The 15812-nt window shown below is 39.8% G+C and overlaps 1 protein-coding gene across 3 annotated transcripts in view; it reads right to left on the minus strand.

Annotated features, from left to right (window-relative positions):
• Positions 1-15812, minus strand: part of rb1cc1 (RB1-inducible coiled-coil 1) — a 167435-nt gene that overhangs the window by 37418 nt on the left and 114205 nt on the right. For 2 of the 3 annotated variants that reach the window (XM_078216158.1, XM_078216159.1), the window contains exon 19: positions 6338-6385. The exons of the other annotated variant lie outside the window; for it this stretch is intronic. In XM_078216158.1, the coding sequence (XP_078072284.1) occupies positions 6338-6385 (48 nt within the window). The remainder of the gene's footprint in view (positions 1-6337; positions 6386-15812) is intronic. 3 annotated transcript variants of the gene reach the window in all.

The raw sequence follows: 15812 nt of genomic DNA on the forward strand, positions 1-15812 counted from the left end.
AGAAATATTGTTCTGAGGCAAGATTAAATAAATTAAACCTTAATTCTCTGGAGTTCAGAAGAATGAGAGCTAATCTCATTCAAACATACAAAATGTTTTTAAGTGGCTCCACAGGGTCGATGCAGGAGGAACCAGAAAGTATGGTCTCAGAATAAGGGGCAAGCCATTTATGACAGAGATAAGGACAAATTTCTTCACTCCAAGGGTGGTGGATTTTTGGAATGTTCTGTCCCCCAAGGGCTCAGTTGAGTATGTTCAAGACGGAAATAGGTAGATTTCTACATTTTAAAAACATCAAGGGATAATGGGATAGTACAGGAAAATGGTGAAGTAGATCAGCCATGATTACAGTGAATGGTGGAGTGGATTCAAAAGGTTGAATGACCTATTCCTATTTCTTATATTCTTATGTTGAGGATTGTGGATTTGATACTGTTGTTGAGTGTCAAAGATGGTCAGTGCCTTGCTCTTAGGTGGCACAAATATTATTTGCCAATTTAGTTTTATAAATACTTGATCAATTTTAAAATTTCCCACAATGAAACATACACATCTGTTTCCCATATTGAATTTTAAACTCAAATTCCTATGTCCCTTTCTTTCAATACTATTGGGATTCACTGATCTCTACAATTTTTTCCTACCATCAGATTTAGTTATAGGCTCTGTTTTGTTCATTAGATTGCTAGCATATTAGCAAAAGAGGATAAGGAAATCTGGTGGAAAACAGTGGTGCAACAGGAAAAAAGAAAGAGAAAAGTGGGAAGGAAAGAGAATTGACATTCCAGAATTTCCCCCTCCGAGGATTTTTTACTCTCAGCATCCATATTTCAAAGTCTCTTCCATAATTAACTATCTTGACCAGATACATGTAGCATCATCGGGATTAAGCTAGCAACAAGAAAGATAAATTGTGTTGCAATTTTACAGTAACTTAGATTTTGAGCAAAAATAATCCACGGATAATGTATTACATACTTACTGAACTAAGATTCATGAATATATTTAGATGAATGTTACCAATTGGATAAAGGCAATTTAAGAGCCAACAGTTTTAAAGTACAAAACATGGAAATGAAGTAAAACAATTTTATTCAAATGTTCTTTGGTGAAAAGGAAATGCAATATTTGATGATCTACTGTATTTTGACCTCCAAGCTAATCAGAGAAGGCATTAGAGTGGTGAAGCCCAGATTAAAGGGAGGGAAATCAGCTTGAGTACATTAATTCTCCCAGAGATTGCTTGTGTTGACCTCCTATTGATCAGCTCAAAAGAGCATTGGCAGATTTTCTGTTCTGCCTCTGTGAAAAACAGTACATACCAGAAGGAACTACAACATTGAAGAGGCGTTGTGTGGTGGTTAGTGGTTGAGGGGACAAACCTTTCTTTACAACTGGGATCCCAAAATCATGCACAAGCTCTGAGGCAGCAATGGCAAATGTGGCGTGAAGACTCTGGTGAAAGAAATGGCACATCCTAAGAGAATTTTCTCCAAGGCTCCATCAGTGCCTCCAAAACAAAAGCTGAAAAAGCCATCCACCTCTCGCTGTATTCATTGCTCTCTGACAGCTCTTGTGCACTCCCAACTCGCCCATGCTTTGGAATCAAGGCAATTTTTGAGTGTTAAAATGGGGTCACAATGTACAAAAGTTTGGGAAGCATTGCTTTAGAATTTAAACTGAACTACTGCTCATAGCAATCAAGTTTAAATTATGTTCAATTCCAGATTTCTTTCTTCTGTACCACAAAATTTTGCTGAACACCGAAGATTGGAAAGTGAACATTATTCTAAACACTACAACTGGCAAGTGTTTACAAAATAAAAGGCAAATATATCAACCAAGTACAAGAATCCAGTACGGTTAGTGGTACACACAGGGCAGGAGAAATAGCCCATTCAGCCCCTTGAGCATGCACCGCTATTTAATGAGATCATGGCTGATCTGAGTTTTGAACTCCACCTTCCCATCTACATCTGATAACCTCCTATTCCATTGCTCAACAAGAATCTATTTCCGCCTTAAAAATTTTAAATGACCCCACCTTCTGAAGCAGTATTCCAAAGTTGCACAACCCTCAGAAAAATATTCTCATCTCTGTAACTTTGATTTTTATTGATAGTATAATATTTGTCACTCCAGATCTGAGGGCAGTGCTGTGGACTCAAAGCTTCAAAATTATCCACAACTCTTTGCCATTTTCATTTGCAGTAGCAGAAAATTACGTCATTTAGGAAATCAGGTTTGCATGTATAAACATTCTAACCCATGCTAGTAAACAAAAACGCAACTCTTAAAAATTCCAAGGAACCATGGCCATAAACCAATTTTGAATTTGATATACGGTGACATGGAAGCCTTGGATTGTTATTTACAATCAATCTTTGCCACCATGCACCACAAGAGGTATATGCAGCTTTTGTATTATTTTAATTAATACTCTATATGTAAGGATTCCAATTTAAGCCGAAATCTTTTTTAAAAATTCCTAGAAAACACTAATCAAGCTAATCATAGACAAAGGGTTTTCTCAAATAATGCTATGCAAGTATTTTTTTCAATACTGGAGAGATTTTAATGGTTAAGTTTAAAATTGACCTGATATGAATAAAGGAATATGAAAATTATTTGATCATTTGATAAACTATACATGATAGAAATGGCTGAGATAACATTGTGCACATTAAAACAATATTTCCTTTATAATTCAATTACACTCTAGCTTTCAAAGGCGGATTCCAATATATGACGTTTAACAATTAGCTTCAGTGCGATTAAGATAATTGATTCGAAGGCAATTGAAACAAACAATAGGAAAACAAAGTAGTCATTAACCCCAAAAAAAGATGGGTAGCAAGATGCAAAAGTTGCAAAACGATGGTAACAGTCATTGTGGTTGATGCCCGAGAGTGTAACAACCACTCAGGATCGTCTTGAAGTGAAAGTGAATTCCTAACCGTTCATGTTTATTTCCATTTTGAATTAGTGTGTCTGGTCATCATTTTGATCATATTTCTATTCATATGATTCCAATGGGATATGGTTAAAGTTTAGTTCGTTTCATATTTTTTTGTGATGTCATGAACGTCAAATGTTTTTGTGATGAATGTTACATATACAAGCTGATGTTTGAACCTGGAGGCATTTTAAGTGATGGTCATCTTTATAAAATTCTGAGATAAAGAAAGCTGTTTGAAAGGTGAAGCATAAATGATTCCCAAATAACCAACTCGAAGGTAGGCAGATACTTAGAATCTTTTTGGGAGAATTGCCTCCCAAGTGCTGAATTCATGGGAAAATTGGTATCAGTCACAATTGTTTTTTTCAGTGGGAGTTCACACTAGAATCTCCCCACTTCTGTGCACTGCAGAGGTCACAATCATGAATATCATTAAAAGTTTGGGGGCGGGGCCTATTCACACCAGAGTCTGACAGTTCCGGAACTCTGCGCATGTGCAGTGGCCCCGAACTGTCAGCCTGCAGTTTGCTGGCCAGCGCAGGTCCCCTGCAGTTTGCTGGCCAGCGCAGGTCCCCTGCAGTGCTGCCTCTCCCGACATCCCACAGCCCGATCGCGGCCCCCACATGCATTCCTGGGCCAGCACCGACCCCGATCTCCAGACCCCACCCCCACCTTCCCTCCCACGGGAGGCAGACACCCCTACCTCCCGGCAGATCTCTCCCTCCTCCCTTCCCCCCCGTCCCCCAATCGCTGGCCTCCCTCCAGCCCCGATCGATCCCAATGCAGAGTGGCAACAGGACCCCCCCATCCCCACCAATCACCCCTAAGCCCTGCTCCTAGGTCCCACCCCCTTGGCACTGCCCGATGCCTGGTGCACAGTGCCAAGGTGCTCCCTGGGCATGGGCACTTTGCTCTTTTGGCAGTGCCCACCACCCAACCTCTTTCGGAGCCCTTTCACTCCAACAGGGTCCTTCGCTAGTTCCCTGAAAGTGGGGAGCTAGTCCGAACTCCCACCGATGGGCTGGGAGAATGCTAGCGGACCCGGGGACATTTAAATTACATTACTAGATTGCTGTTCCCGCTACTTTCCAGTGTGGTCCTGACCCCGCCGAGATGCGTCCACGTTGGGAACGCATGCGCGAATCCCACGAATCAGCCCACACGCGATTCTCCTGGCCTGCTGCGCTAAAAAATCAGCACATCGGGGTGGGAGAATCGCCTCCATCACTGGAATAAATTGAGTTAGTGTCCTTTTTCAGGTGTTCACTTAACATGGATTCAGATTATATGAAGAAAAGTTTGATTATACAGTTTTCGTGTTATGGTTCCAAAAGCATTCCATCAGTATAGAGGGATTTCAGAAAATGATTTGTATGTTTGTATGCAAGGTAATGGATGGAGATTTTATGGTGCAGTGGGTTGCATCCCTGACTCTGAGCCAGAAAGGAAAGAGTCCCGCCACAGAACTTGATGGTAACGTGCATTAAAAAACAGCTAAACAGGTTGCAACCTACAAATTTGTTCAACACATACCAATGGAAGGCAGTAAGAGTGAGAAAGATTCCTGGTCAGCATGTGATGGTACGAGAGTCACAGCCTCCACTATTACTATCCATAGCTCCAGACCAAAACAAGCATGTAACAAGTGCTTGTTGCCAAAGCAACTCACTCAGTGAACTGTAACACACCATCACAAGGTTAATACTGGTGGATACCAAGTGATGAAGCTTACATAAGGCAAGGTATGTGTTACAAGGCAGTTTTTGTAAACTTGCCATTGAAAAAAATCTTTGCTATTTCTTATTATAAAGTTGTTGAAGAATTAAATCAAGCTCTTGCTGTTTGTTTCAATGAATGAGTTTTGATTTTGTCACATTATTGATTACCAATATTGTGAAAGTACTTGCATGTTTTCAGTTTTCTGTACGTCTGAATATTTTCATCAGTGAATTGAGGAACATAATTTGTAAAATGGTTCAATGAAAGTTTTCTTGCTTATTAGCTTAAATAACATTTTGGACAAAATAGTCAAAGACTTACCGCCAGATATGTTTGAACTATATATTGTTAGTAATGATTTTTCCTTCAGGCATAGAGCAACAAACTTTGATTTTAAGAAATGGAAAGACCCACAAGTACTAAAAGTCAACTACAAAATAATTAGAAGGCCTAACAATTCAGAACAAACTTGGGAGTTACAAAGATTTCTTTGCAGTATATGCCAGACACTACAAACATGCAACACACTTTGAAATCAATATTAAAAATAGCAATGAGAACATTAAATGTGCATTTTCCAGAAAATTCTCCAAAGTTCTTTTTGAAATGTTTTCCCTCATATTGCAATCGAGGGTATTCAGCAAATTAGAATAACACAAAGAAAATAAGTTCTTGTGCAAGTAAAATAATTCCTGAAGATTCCTGTGCATGCTATGCTTCTATTCTGACAGCAACGCCACATGAAATATGTCTTTAATAAAATGTATAATCAATTTGTTGTCACTGGAAAAAGTTGTGTTAACCATTTCCAATGATGTTCATAGCAATATTTCTCAGATTGTACAGAATAATTCTAAGGGTTAGGAGTTTTCCAATCTAGGGCTAGATATTTTAGTTAGTTAACTAATAATCTTACCCTGTTCATAGCCTACAATAAGGAGACACAGAATGGCTAGCAAAATGAATAACCAAATTTAGAATGTAGCTTTTGGCTTATTTAGAAACTATTTAATTTTATTTTCATGATACAAATATGTACTAGCTTCAAATAGGCTACATTAAATTACTTGAATAAGTAGTGTACATCTCTTCAAAACGGGAAATTCTGCAATTATTTGCAATTACAAACATTTCCTGTATATTTTAGAAGTGGCCAAAATATTTTGCAACAGTTTCTGAATACAGAATAAAACTGCAGAATAGCCAAGATAGAATTTAAAAATGCAAACTTCTTCTTGCCCTCAAAACAAAAATCAGGCATTTCCATAAAAAAATCCCAACTGAAACCAAGCTATACAAATTGATGTATTGTGTGGCACTTTAGGAATTTAATCCAAGTGCTTAAGAAAACACAAGTATCAATACAAACAAAAATCATTTGTATTTTCTACTTTAGAATGCGACAATGGAACTTTTGACAGAACCTAGCATTTAATGAGGAGAAAAAGAAACAACTTTAAAGTTGGGAACATTTGCAAATTGGCAACTAACATTACTTTTCCCATCTTTTCCCTCACTCCTTCCCAGTTTTCAAGTGGGGCAGTCAGATTAAGATAGCTCACTGCAGGGTTTATCGTGAAACTATTATTCTTGCATTAATGAGTTGGACCAAATAAAAAAAAATGTTTGTTTGCTTTGTGGCCCAAATAGAATACATACCAATCTTTGATTTAAACGTTTATTCTCCTCTTCTTTCATTTGTAATGTCTACAAGCAAGCAAAATAAATTCAATTTTTAAATTGGCAGCACATTTAACATAAAACTTAGAATTTGTATTTTAACTGGTTGCCTCGTTAAAAGTACTTGTGTCAAAAGGAACAGTGACACCATTAGGTAACAGCAAAATGTTTAGAAAAGATATCTACATATGGCATCAACATTTTTTTCCAATTCCTTTTCCTGATTATGTGTACACAAATCAGCAGCACAGTTGAAATACCATTAAATAACTCACGTTTTGGAATGTGCCTTAAGTAAAAGATCATATTTACAAACAGATTAGAAGCTCAGGATACTGTGTTTCCATGCATCATCCAATTGCATACTATACAAACTTCAAGAGAAAGATGCCAGCTCAACACTGGTTAATTAAATGTTGTGAACAATGTGATGCAACTTCAAAGATTGTTGAGAAATTATTGTAAAGAGAAAAGATTGTTAAGGAAAAGTACAGGAAACTCAAATAAAGTGATTAATTTGTGTGACAATAAAAATAGATGAAAAAAAATGACTGACAGTAACCACAAGGCATGAATAAAGGACCATGCCTAACACTAGCAACAATATAAACATGATTAATGTTAATCAGAGCAATTGAATGAAAGACTGCCCTGTTCAAACAGTTGATGTACAGCAAGAGTAGGCAATAAACATATTTTCCAAGTAAGAGAAGAGTTTAAGTTATCAACATTTGTTTAACCACTGATTCATGTAACAGGCAAGAATGAATAAAATGTGAAGCAAAGAAAAAGACAAATATATTTTTAAGAAAGAATGGAATGTTTTTATAATTAGGCATTAATGCCCGAATATCCCGAAACACTTTTCAGCCGACAAAGTGTACTCCGTGTTATATAGGAAACATGACAAAAAAATCATCATGAATAAGATGAATAACCACTAAATATATATTTTGTTATTGTTGATTGAGGGATAAATGCTGTCCAGAAGATCTCTCAATACGAGGGCTAACTGTTCATTTTCAACAAGAGCTGCAGCTTGTTCACAACATCTTTTTGGAACTCTCATACAAGACAGGAAGCATACTGTTAAGTGTACAATAGTGCTTCTCTTTTAATCAAAACTTTTTTATCCACTTGACATAGTTCTACTGACATACCCAAGTACAAATTTAAATGCATTAAAAATATTCAGCTAAGGATCAAATGAATAGGTAATTATACATTTATTGTATTATGAAGAAACTACCAAAGGTCAAGAAAAGAAGAAATGTTTCAGTCACAAAGTAGAGAAAAGGGGTATGTGGGAATAGTTGCAAAGTTTGGGGATAATACAAAACTTGGAAGTATTGTAAACAGTGAAGACGACAATGTAGAACTTCAGAAGGACATCGACAAGTTGGTGGAGTGGACGGTAGGTGACAGACAAAGTTCAATTTGAAGAAGTGTGAGGTGATGCATTTTGGCAGGAAGAATATGGACAGACAATACAAAATAAGGGGTAATATTCTAATAGGGATGCAAAAGCAGGGGGACCTGGGTGTAAATGTGCATAGATTATTGAAGGTTGCAGGACAGGTACAGGGCATTGGTGAGGCCGCAGCTGGAATACTGTATGCAGTATTGGTCCCCTTATTTGCTGAAGGATATATTGGCCTTGGAGGGAGTGCAGAGAAGGTTCACCAGGTTGATACCAGAGATGACGGGTGTTGATTATGAGGAGAAACTGAGCAGATTGGGTTTGTATTCGTTGGAATTTAGAAGGCTGAGGGGGGATCTTATAGAGACCTATAAGATAATGAAGGGGCTGGATAGGGTAGAGATGGAGAGATTCTTTCCACTTAGAAAGGAAACTAGAACGAGAGGGCACATCCTCAAAATAAAGGGGGGTCAGTTTAGGACAGAGTTGAGAAGGAACTTCTTCTCTCAGAGGGTGGTGAATCTCTGGAATTCTCTGCCCACTGAAGTGGTGGAGGCTACCTCGTTGAATATGTTTAAATCACGGATAGATGGATTCCTGATCGATAAGGGAATTAGGCGTTATAGGGATCAGGCGGGTAAGTGGAACTGATCCACTTCAGATCAGCCATGATCTTATTGAATGGCGGGGCAGGCTTGAGGGGCTAGATGGCCGACTCCTGCTCCTATTTCTTCTGTTCTTATGACAGGTGGAGGGAGCAGTTAATAAAGCATATAGTAGTCTGAGCTTTTATTAATAGAGGCACAGAGTACAAGAGCAAAGAGATTATGCTGAATTTATGCAAGACGCCGGTTAGATCTCAGCTGGAATATTGTGTACAGTTCTGTGCACCAGACTATAGGAATGATTTGAACACATTGGGGAGAGTGCAGAAGTAGTTTACAAGAATGGTCCAGGGATGAGAAACGGGGGGGGGGGGGGGGGGGGGGTTGGGACTGTTCACCTAGAAGACGGCTGAGAGAAATTTAATAGAGATGTTCAAAATCATGAGGGGGTTGGACAGTGTAGGTAGGGAGAAACTATTCCCTCTTGTAAAAGTATTAAAAACGAGAGGGCAGGGATTAAAGATGATTTGCAAAACATAAGAACATAAGAAATAGGAGCAGGAGTAGGCCATCTAGCCCCTTGAGCCTGCCCCGCCATTCAATAAGATCATGGCTGATCTGAAGTGGATCAGTTCCACTTACCCGCCTGATCCCTATAACCCCTAATTCCCTTACGAATCAGGAATCCATCTATCCGTGATTTAAACATATTCAACGAGGTAGCCTCCACCACTTCAGTGGGCAGAGAATTCCAGAGATTCACCACCCTCTGAGAGAAGAAGTTCCTCCTCAACTCTGTCCTAAACTGACCCCCCTTTATTTTGAGGCTGAGCCCTCTAGTTCTAGTTTCCTTTCTAAGTGGAAAGAATCTCTCCACCTCTACCCTATCCAGCCTCTTCATTATCTTATAGGTCTCTATAAGATCCCCCCTTGGCTTTCTAATTCCAACGAGTACAAACCCAATCTACTCAGTCTCTCCTCATAATCAACACCCCTCATCTCTGGTATCAACCTGGTGAACCTTCTCTGCACTCCCTCCAAGGCCAATATATCCTTCCGCAAATAAGGGGACCGATACTGCACACAGTATTCCAGCTGCGGCCTCACCAATGCCCTGTACAGATGCAGCAAGACATCTCTGCTTTTATATTCTATCCCCCTTGCAATATAGGCCAACATCCCATTTGCCTTCTTGATCACCTGTTGCACCTGCAGACTAGGTTTTTGCGTCTCATGCACAAGGACCCCCAGGTCCCTTTGCACAGTACCATGTTGTAATTTTTTTCCATTTAGATAATAATCCAATTTGCTATTATTTCCTCAAGTGAATAACCTCGCATTTGTCAATGTTATACTCCATCTGCCAGATCCTCGCCCACTCACTCAGCCTGTCCAAATCTCTCTGCAGACCTTCTACGCCCTCCACACGATTCACTTTTCCACTTATCTTTGTGTCGTCTGCAAACTTTGTTACCCTACACTCAGTCCCCTCCTCCAGATAGTCTATATAAATGGTAAATAGTTGAGGCCCCAGTACCGATCCCTGCGGCACGCCACTAGTTACCATCTGCCAACCAGAAAAGCACTCATTTATTCCGACTCTCTGCTTCCTGTCTGATAGCCAATCCCCAATCCACGCTAACACCCTACCCCCAACTCCATGTGACCCAATCTTCTTCAGCAACCTTTTGTGAGGCACCTTATCAAACGCCTTTTGGAAATCCAAAAACACCGCATCCACCAGTTCCCCTCCGTCAACCGGACGAGTCACATCTTCATAAAAATCCAACAAGTTCGTCAAGCACGACTTTCCTCTCATGAATCCATGCTGCGTCTGCTTAATCGAACCATTCTTATCCAGATGGCCTGCTATTTCTTCTTTAATGATGGATTCCAGCATTTTCCCAACGACAGACGTTAAGCTAACCGGCCTGTAGTTACCCGCCTTTTGTCTATTTCCTTTTTTAAACAGCGGCGTAACATTAGCCGTTTTCCAATCCGCCGGCACTACCCCAGAATCCAACGAATTTTGATAAATAACCATTAACGCATCCGCTATTACCTCTGACATTTCTTTCAGTACCCTGGGATGCATTCCATCCGGGCCCGGGGACTTGTCCACCTTCAGTCCCGTTAGTCTCCCAAGCACTGCCTCCCTGGTAACATTAATTGTATTGGAGTACCTCTCCTCCTACCAACCCTCTATCGTTAATATTCGGTAAACTATTTGTGTCTCCCACTGTGAAGACCGACACAAAAAACTTATTTAAAGTTTCAGCCATTTCCTCATTTCCCACTATTAAATCCCCCCTCTCGTCCTCCAAGGATCCAACATTCACTCCTGCCACTCTATTCCTTTTTATATATTTGTAAAAGCTTTTACTATCATTTTTTATATTTAGAGCTAGCCTAGCTTCATAACCTATCTTTCCTTTCTTTATCGCTTTCTTAGTCGTTCTTTGTTGTTTCTTAAAGTTTTCCCAATCTTCCGATTCTCCACTATTTTTGGCCACTCTGTACGCATCGGTCTTTAAATTTAATACTCTCCTTAATTTCCTTCGTTATCCACGGCTGGTTATCCCTTTTCTTACAGTCCTTCTTTATCACCGGAATATATTGTTGCTGAGTACTGAAAAGGATCTCCTTAAAAATCCTCCACTGTTCTTCAGCTGTCTTACCTACCAGTCTGCTCTCCCAGTCCACCTTAGCCAATTCAGCCCTCATCCTATCGTACTGCCCTCTGTTCAAACAGAGGACACTGGTATGGGACCCTACTTTCTCCTCTTCCAGAAATGTGATGCAAAAAGAAGCAAATGTGATGTGAGAAAAAAACTTCTTCACACAACGAATGGTTTGGATCTGGAATGCACTGCCTGGAAGCGTGGTGGAGGCAGGTTCAATTGAGGCATTAGATGACTATTTGAATAGAAACAATATGCAGGAATATGAGGAAAAGATAGGGAATGGCACTAAGTCATGATACTTATTTGGAGAGCTGGTACAGATAAAATGGATCACGTGTCCTCCTTCTGCATTGTAACAATTCTGGGAAATAGTCTCTTCCTGTTCCAAAAATTATTAGACTTGAGTATAAAATGTGAGTTTTCATAACATGATGTTTCAAACTCTTTTTTTTAAAAAGGTAAAATGGAGTAGTGGAGAGAAGTGTGAGATCTACTAGTTCTACTAGATAAACCAGTGTAATCTGGTTGCCATGGAGACAGGGAGGCTCAGAGCCTCAGTGCCAGCTGTCACAATTGGTGGACACAAGAAAAAGAACTTATGTAGACTTAGAGTAAGGGGGGGTGGAGGCAGGTGCGATGAGAAGAGGAGAGAAATAGCATCTGCTGTAAACAGCCGGGAAATGTTGATTTTCCTTCAGCTAAAAGACAAATTGCAGATGGAAGCTCATTCTCTAGTTGGACACAAGAAGTAGGAGCAGGAGTAGACTCTGTAGCCTGTTGAGCCTGCTCCACCATTCAATATCATAGTTGATCTTGGGTTTCAACTCAATTTTCCAAACTGTTCCCATTATCCCTCAATTCCGAGACACCAAAGTTCTGTCTATCCCAGTCTTAAAAGTATTCATCAATGGAGCATCCACAACCCTCTGCGGCAAAAAATTCCACAGATTCACAACCCTCGAGTGAAGTAATTGCCCCTCATTTCAGTTTTAAATGATTTTACCCCTAAACTGAGACTGTACGCCCATGTTTTAAACTCCCCAACCAACAGAAACAATCTCTCAGAATCTACCTTATCAAGCCCCTTCAGAAATTTGTAATTTTCAATGAGATTGCCTCTCATTCTTCTAAACTCCTGAGAATATAAACCCAATTTACAACAACCTAATCCCAGGGGCTAATTTAGTGAACCTTTGCTGTACCACCTCCAATGCCAGTATATTCCTTCTTAAATTAAACCAAAACTACACACACTATCCCAGATATGGTCTCACCAAAACTCTGCACAATTGCAGCAATGGGTCTTCATTCTTATATCCCAATCCCTGAGTGGACCTTGCTATTGGAAAAATGGAGCAAAATGACTCATGACGGACACTGGATGTTATGACTCAGCAAAGCAGGGAAAATTGAACCAGGAGTATTTTGGGATTGGTTCCTGTAAAAACTAAAATTCTGTGGAGTGTGTGCACTGCATAAATGCTGTTGGGTTTTGTGTCATATTATGAGGTTGATCGATGGCTGGCGGGGGGTGGGTGGGCAAATCTTTTCTGTAATTTAGTGTATTAGCTGTTTACTGAATAACATTTGGTTGATGTTGATTTTAGCTTGTTACAGTAAAATTCTGAAAATGTGAAATCTTGTCATGTGATACTCTGAGTCAGTCCCTGGGAATTCAAATCTTTTTAGAGTTATCGATCTCCAGTTTACAAGCCCATCCATTACCTTTGTGAAAGACCTGAGAATAATCAGTAATTGTACTGAGCCTTGCAGTGCCTCAGCTGGAGAACTAGCTGAAAATAAAAAACTAGCTATGGTACATTACACTTGAACAGAATATTTTTTACATAAAAGCATGGAAGCAAGCTGTGTCTGGTTGGAAAGAACATGTAGTGGCATGGGTGGGTGCTTTGTGCATAAGTATTTAAATTTTACAGAAGACGTATGTACATGTACGCAGAGAAAATCTAGTGTTATATCTTGTGTTTAATCTATATTTTTGGACTTGTTTTGGGTGCAACAAATCAGAAATTCAACCCAAACTGCAAAGTCAACACTTGGAGATCCAAGTAGCTGTTTCACAATGGACAGAAGTACCATCTGCATCTTGGTCAGAAGTAAAAACATTTCATTAAAACAACCAAGTTTGGTTTTCAGGTGCACACAGCTCGTTGGGTGCATCACAAGAAGAGTATTTTGCTAACCACTGTTTTGCAACAAGTTTTGCTTTTTTTCTTATTTTCAAAGGAAACCACCAATTATTAAGGGAGATGAAGATGCTTTATCCTACACACAAGATATTCTCCTGTATATTTCAACCAAGTGATACTTTATCAATGGAAGTGACAATGTGATTGATAAAACTTCAGCACAATGCTTACCCAAGTCAGGTTGAAAAACAAAACAAAAGGGACCGAGTTGAGAACTTTCCTATCCAGTAAGAAGGGAAAGTCATGCACTACTAAAGTCTACATTGCACTCATTTTCATAGAGATAATTAAACAATTGTCACCGGAATTTTAGAATTCCAGGCACCCATGTATTCAAGAGGTTCCGAAATGGGTTTGCACAAATTTAGATTGAATGATCAAAATGGTGCCCTTCATACACCAGAACAAATCAATAAGATTTTCTAACCTTACTCTCACTAAATGCCTGGTTATAGAAAATGGTAACAGCATTTGCATTACAGAAATTAGAAACAGGATGTGCATGTACAAAAAAAAAGACCCTTGATCCTTCCATTTTAATTACATTTTTCATTCTGTTAGTGTCAACTTGCCTCCCCAGCTCTGCCTCCTCTTAAAGATCATCTCATCCACGATACACACCTCTTATTCCTGCTAAATGTTTGATAACACAATTGGCCCCAATTAAGGGAATATTGTAAATGGCTCCGGTTCTTAAACGACTGCCTTATACTGTCCAAAAAAGCCCTAATCTCAAATCTCCTCAAAATTCACACCAACACACACTCCCCACTAACTAACTTCCAACCTCAAGCAGCATTTCCCTTCCAATATATGCTTCTGAGATCTGTGTCCAAACCTCCCAAATTTCTGTTCGAATTACCCTTAATCAAGTTTCTAACTATTCTACAACATTGAAATGGTTCTACTAAAGGCACAATGACATTTTCTGTCTGTGGTGCATTACATCCCTTAATCATTTTGCAGCTTTTTAACAATCTCCTAATCATCCTAACCCTCTTTCATCCTGTTCAACAGAGCTCACTCTTGCTTGGTTCCATCCTTTAAATCTGATCATAGCCAGAGGCCGTCTAGCAACAACTTCTAATTTCCAAACTTATATTTATCTCCAAATTTCTCATCTACATGCATCTGAAGTAGTAGGACCAGCTTTCATCAATATCCAACTTCCTTTTGTCCCTTCCATTTCTGTAACATTCTTCACTCAGTTGCAGTGTATCCAGCAACTACAATTTGATCCCTGATAATCTCAGATTGGAATGTGCAGAAAATTCAGCTGGAATGGCGAGAATGAACACATACAGAATACCAAAGATGGATAATACCCAAGCCAAAAACGCACTGATAAAGCTGGAATCACAGCAAATCTATCTGGTGGTAGACAGACTGCAATTGTGCATGCCCAGAATAATGCCACTCTGAAGGATTGAGACTGTTTTGGCCACAGCTAATTTTTTATGGATCATGCAGTTTAGACAAATCAGCAAGATAAAATTCTTCCTTCACAACATTTTCTTATCTTCACCAGACCATTCAGATATTTGTAAATGCAGAAAACTTCTCTCACAATTAAACAGTCACAACATTAAAGTATGTAACAAAGACACCAGGAACATTGGTTGAGTTGTACCAGTAGATTACCTCATTGTTATGTCTCTTAGTAAATAGTCTCACAACACCAGGTTAAAGTCCAACAGGTTTATTGGGTATCATGAGCTTTTGGAGCGCGGCTTTCATCAGGCGAGTGGAGAGTTGGATTCACAAACAGGGCATATATAGATAGACTCAATTGCAAGATACCAGTTGGAATGCGAGTCTTTACAGGTAATCAAGTCTTTTACAGGTACAGACAATGTGAGTGGAGAGGGCAATAATGATAGGTTAAAGAGGTGTGAATTGTCTCAAGCCAGGACAGTTGGTACGATTTTGCAAGCTCAGGCCAAATGGGGGTTACACGTAGTGTGACATGAACCCAAGAACCCGGTTGAGGCCATCCTCATGTGTGCGGAACTTGGCTATCAGTTTCTGCTCGGCAGTTCTGTGTTATCGTGTCTTGAATACCGCCTTGGGGAACGATTACCCGAAGATCGGAGGCTGAATGCCCTTGACTGCTGAAGTGTTCCCCGACAGGAAGGGAACACTCTTGCCTAGTGATTGTCAAGCGGTGTCCGTTCATCCGTCATCATAGCGTTTGCATGGTATCGCCGATGTACCATGCCTCGGGACATCTTTTCCTGCAGTGTATCAAGTAGACAACATTGGCTGAGTCACATGAGTATGTACCGTGTACCTGGTGGATGGTGCTCTCACGTGTGATGATGGCATCCATGTCGATGATCCAGCACGTCTTGCAGAGGTTGCTGTGGCAGGATTGTGTGGTGTCATGGTCGCTGTTCTCCTGAAGGCTGGGTAGTTTGCTGTCAACAATAGTCTATTTGAGGTTGCCCGGTTGTTTGAAGGCAAGTAGTGGGGGTGTGGGGCTGGCCTTGGTGAGACGTTCGTCTTCATCGATGACATGTTGAAGGCTCCGAAGAC

The sequence above is a fragment of the Mustelus asterias genome, chromosome 7, assembly GCF_964213995.1.
Source record: "Mustelus asterias chromosome 7, sMusAst1.hap1.1, whole genome shotgun sequence".
NCBI classification, from domain to species: Eukaryota; Metazoa; Chordata; class Chondrichthyes; order Carcharhiniformes; family Triakidae; genus Mustelus; species Mustelus asterias.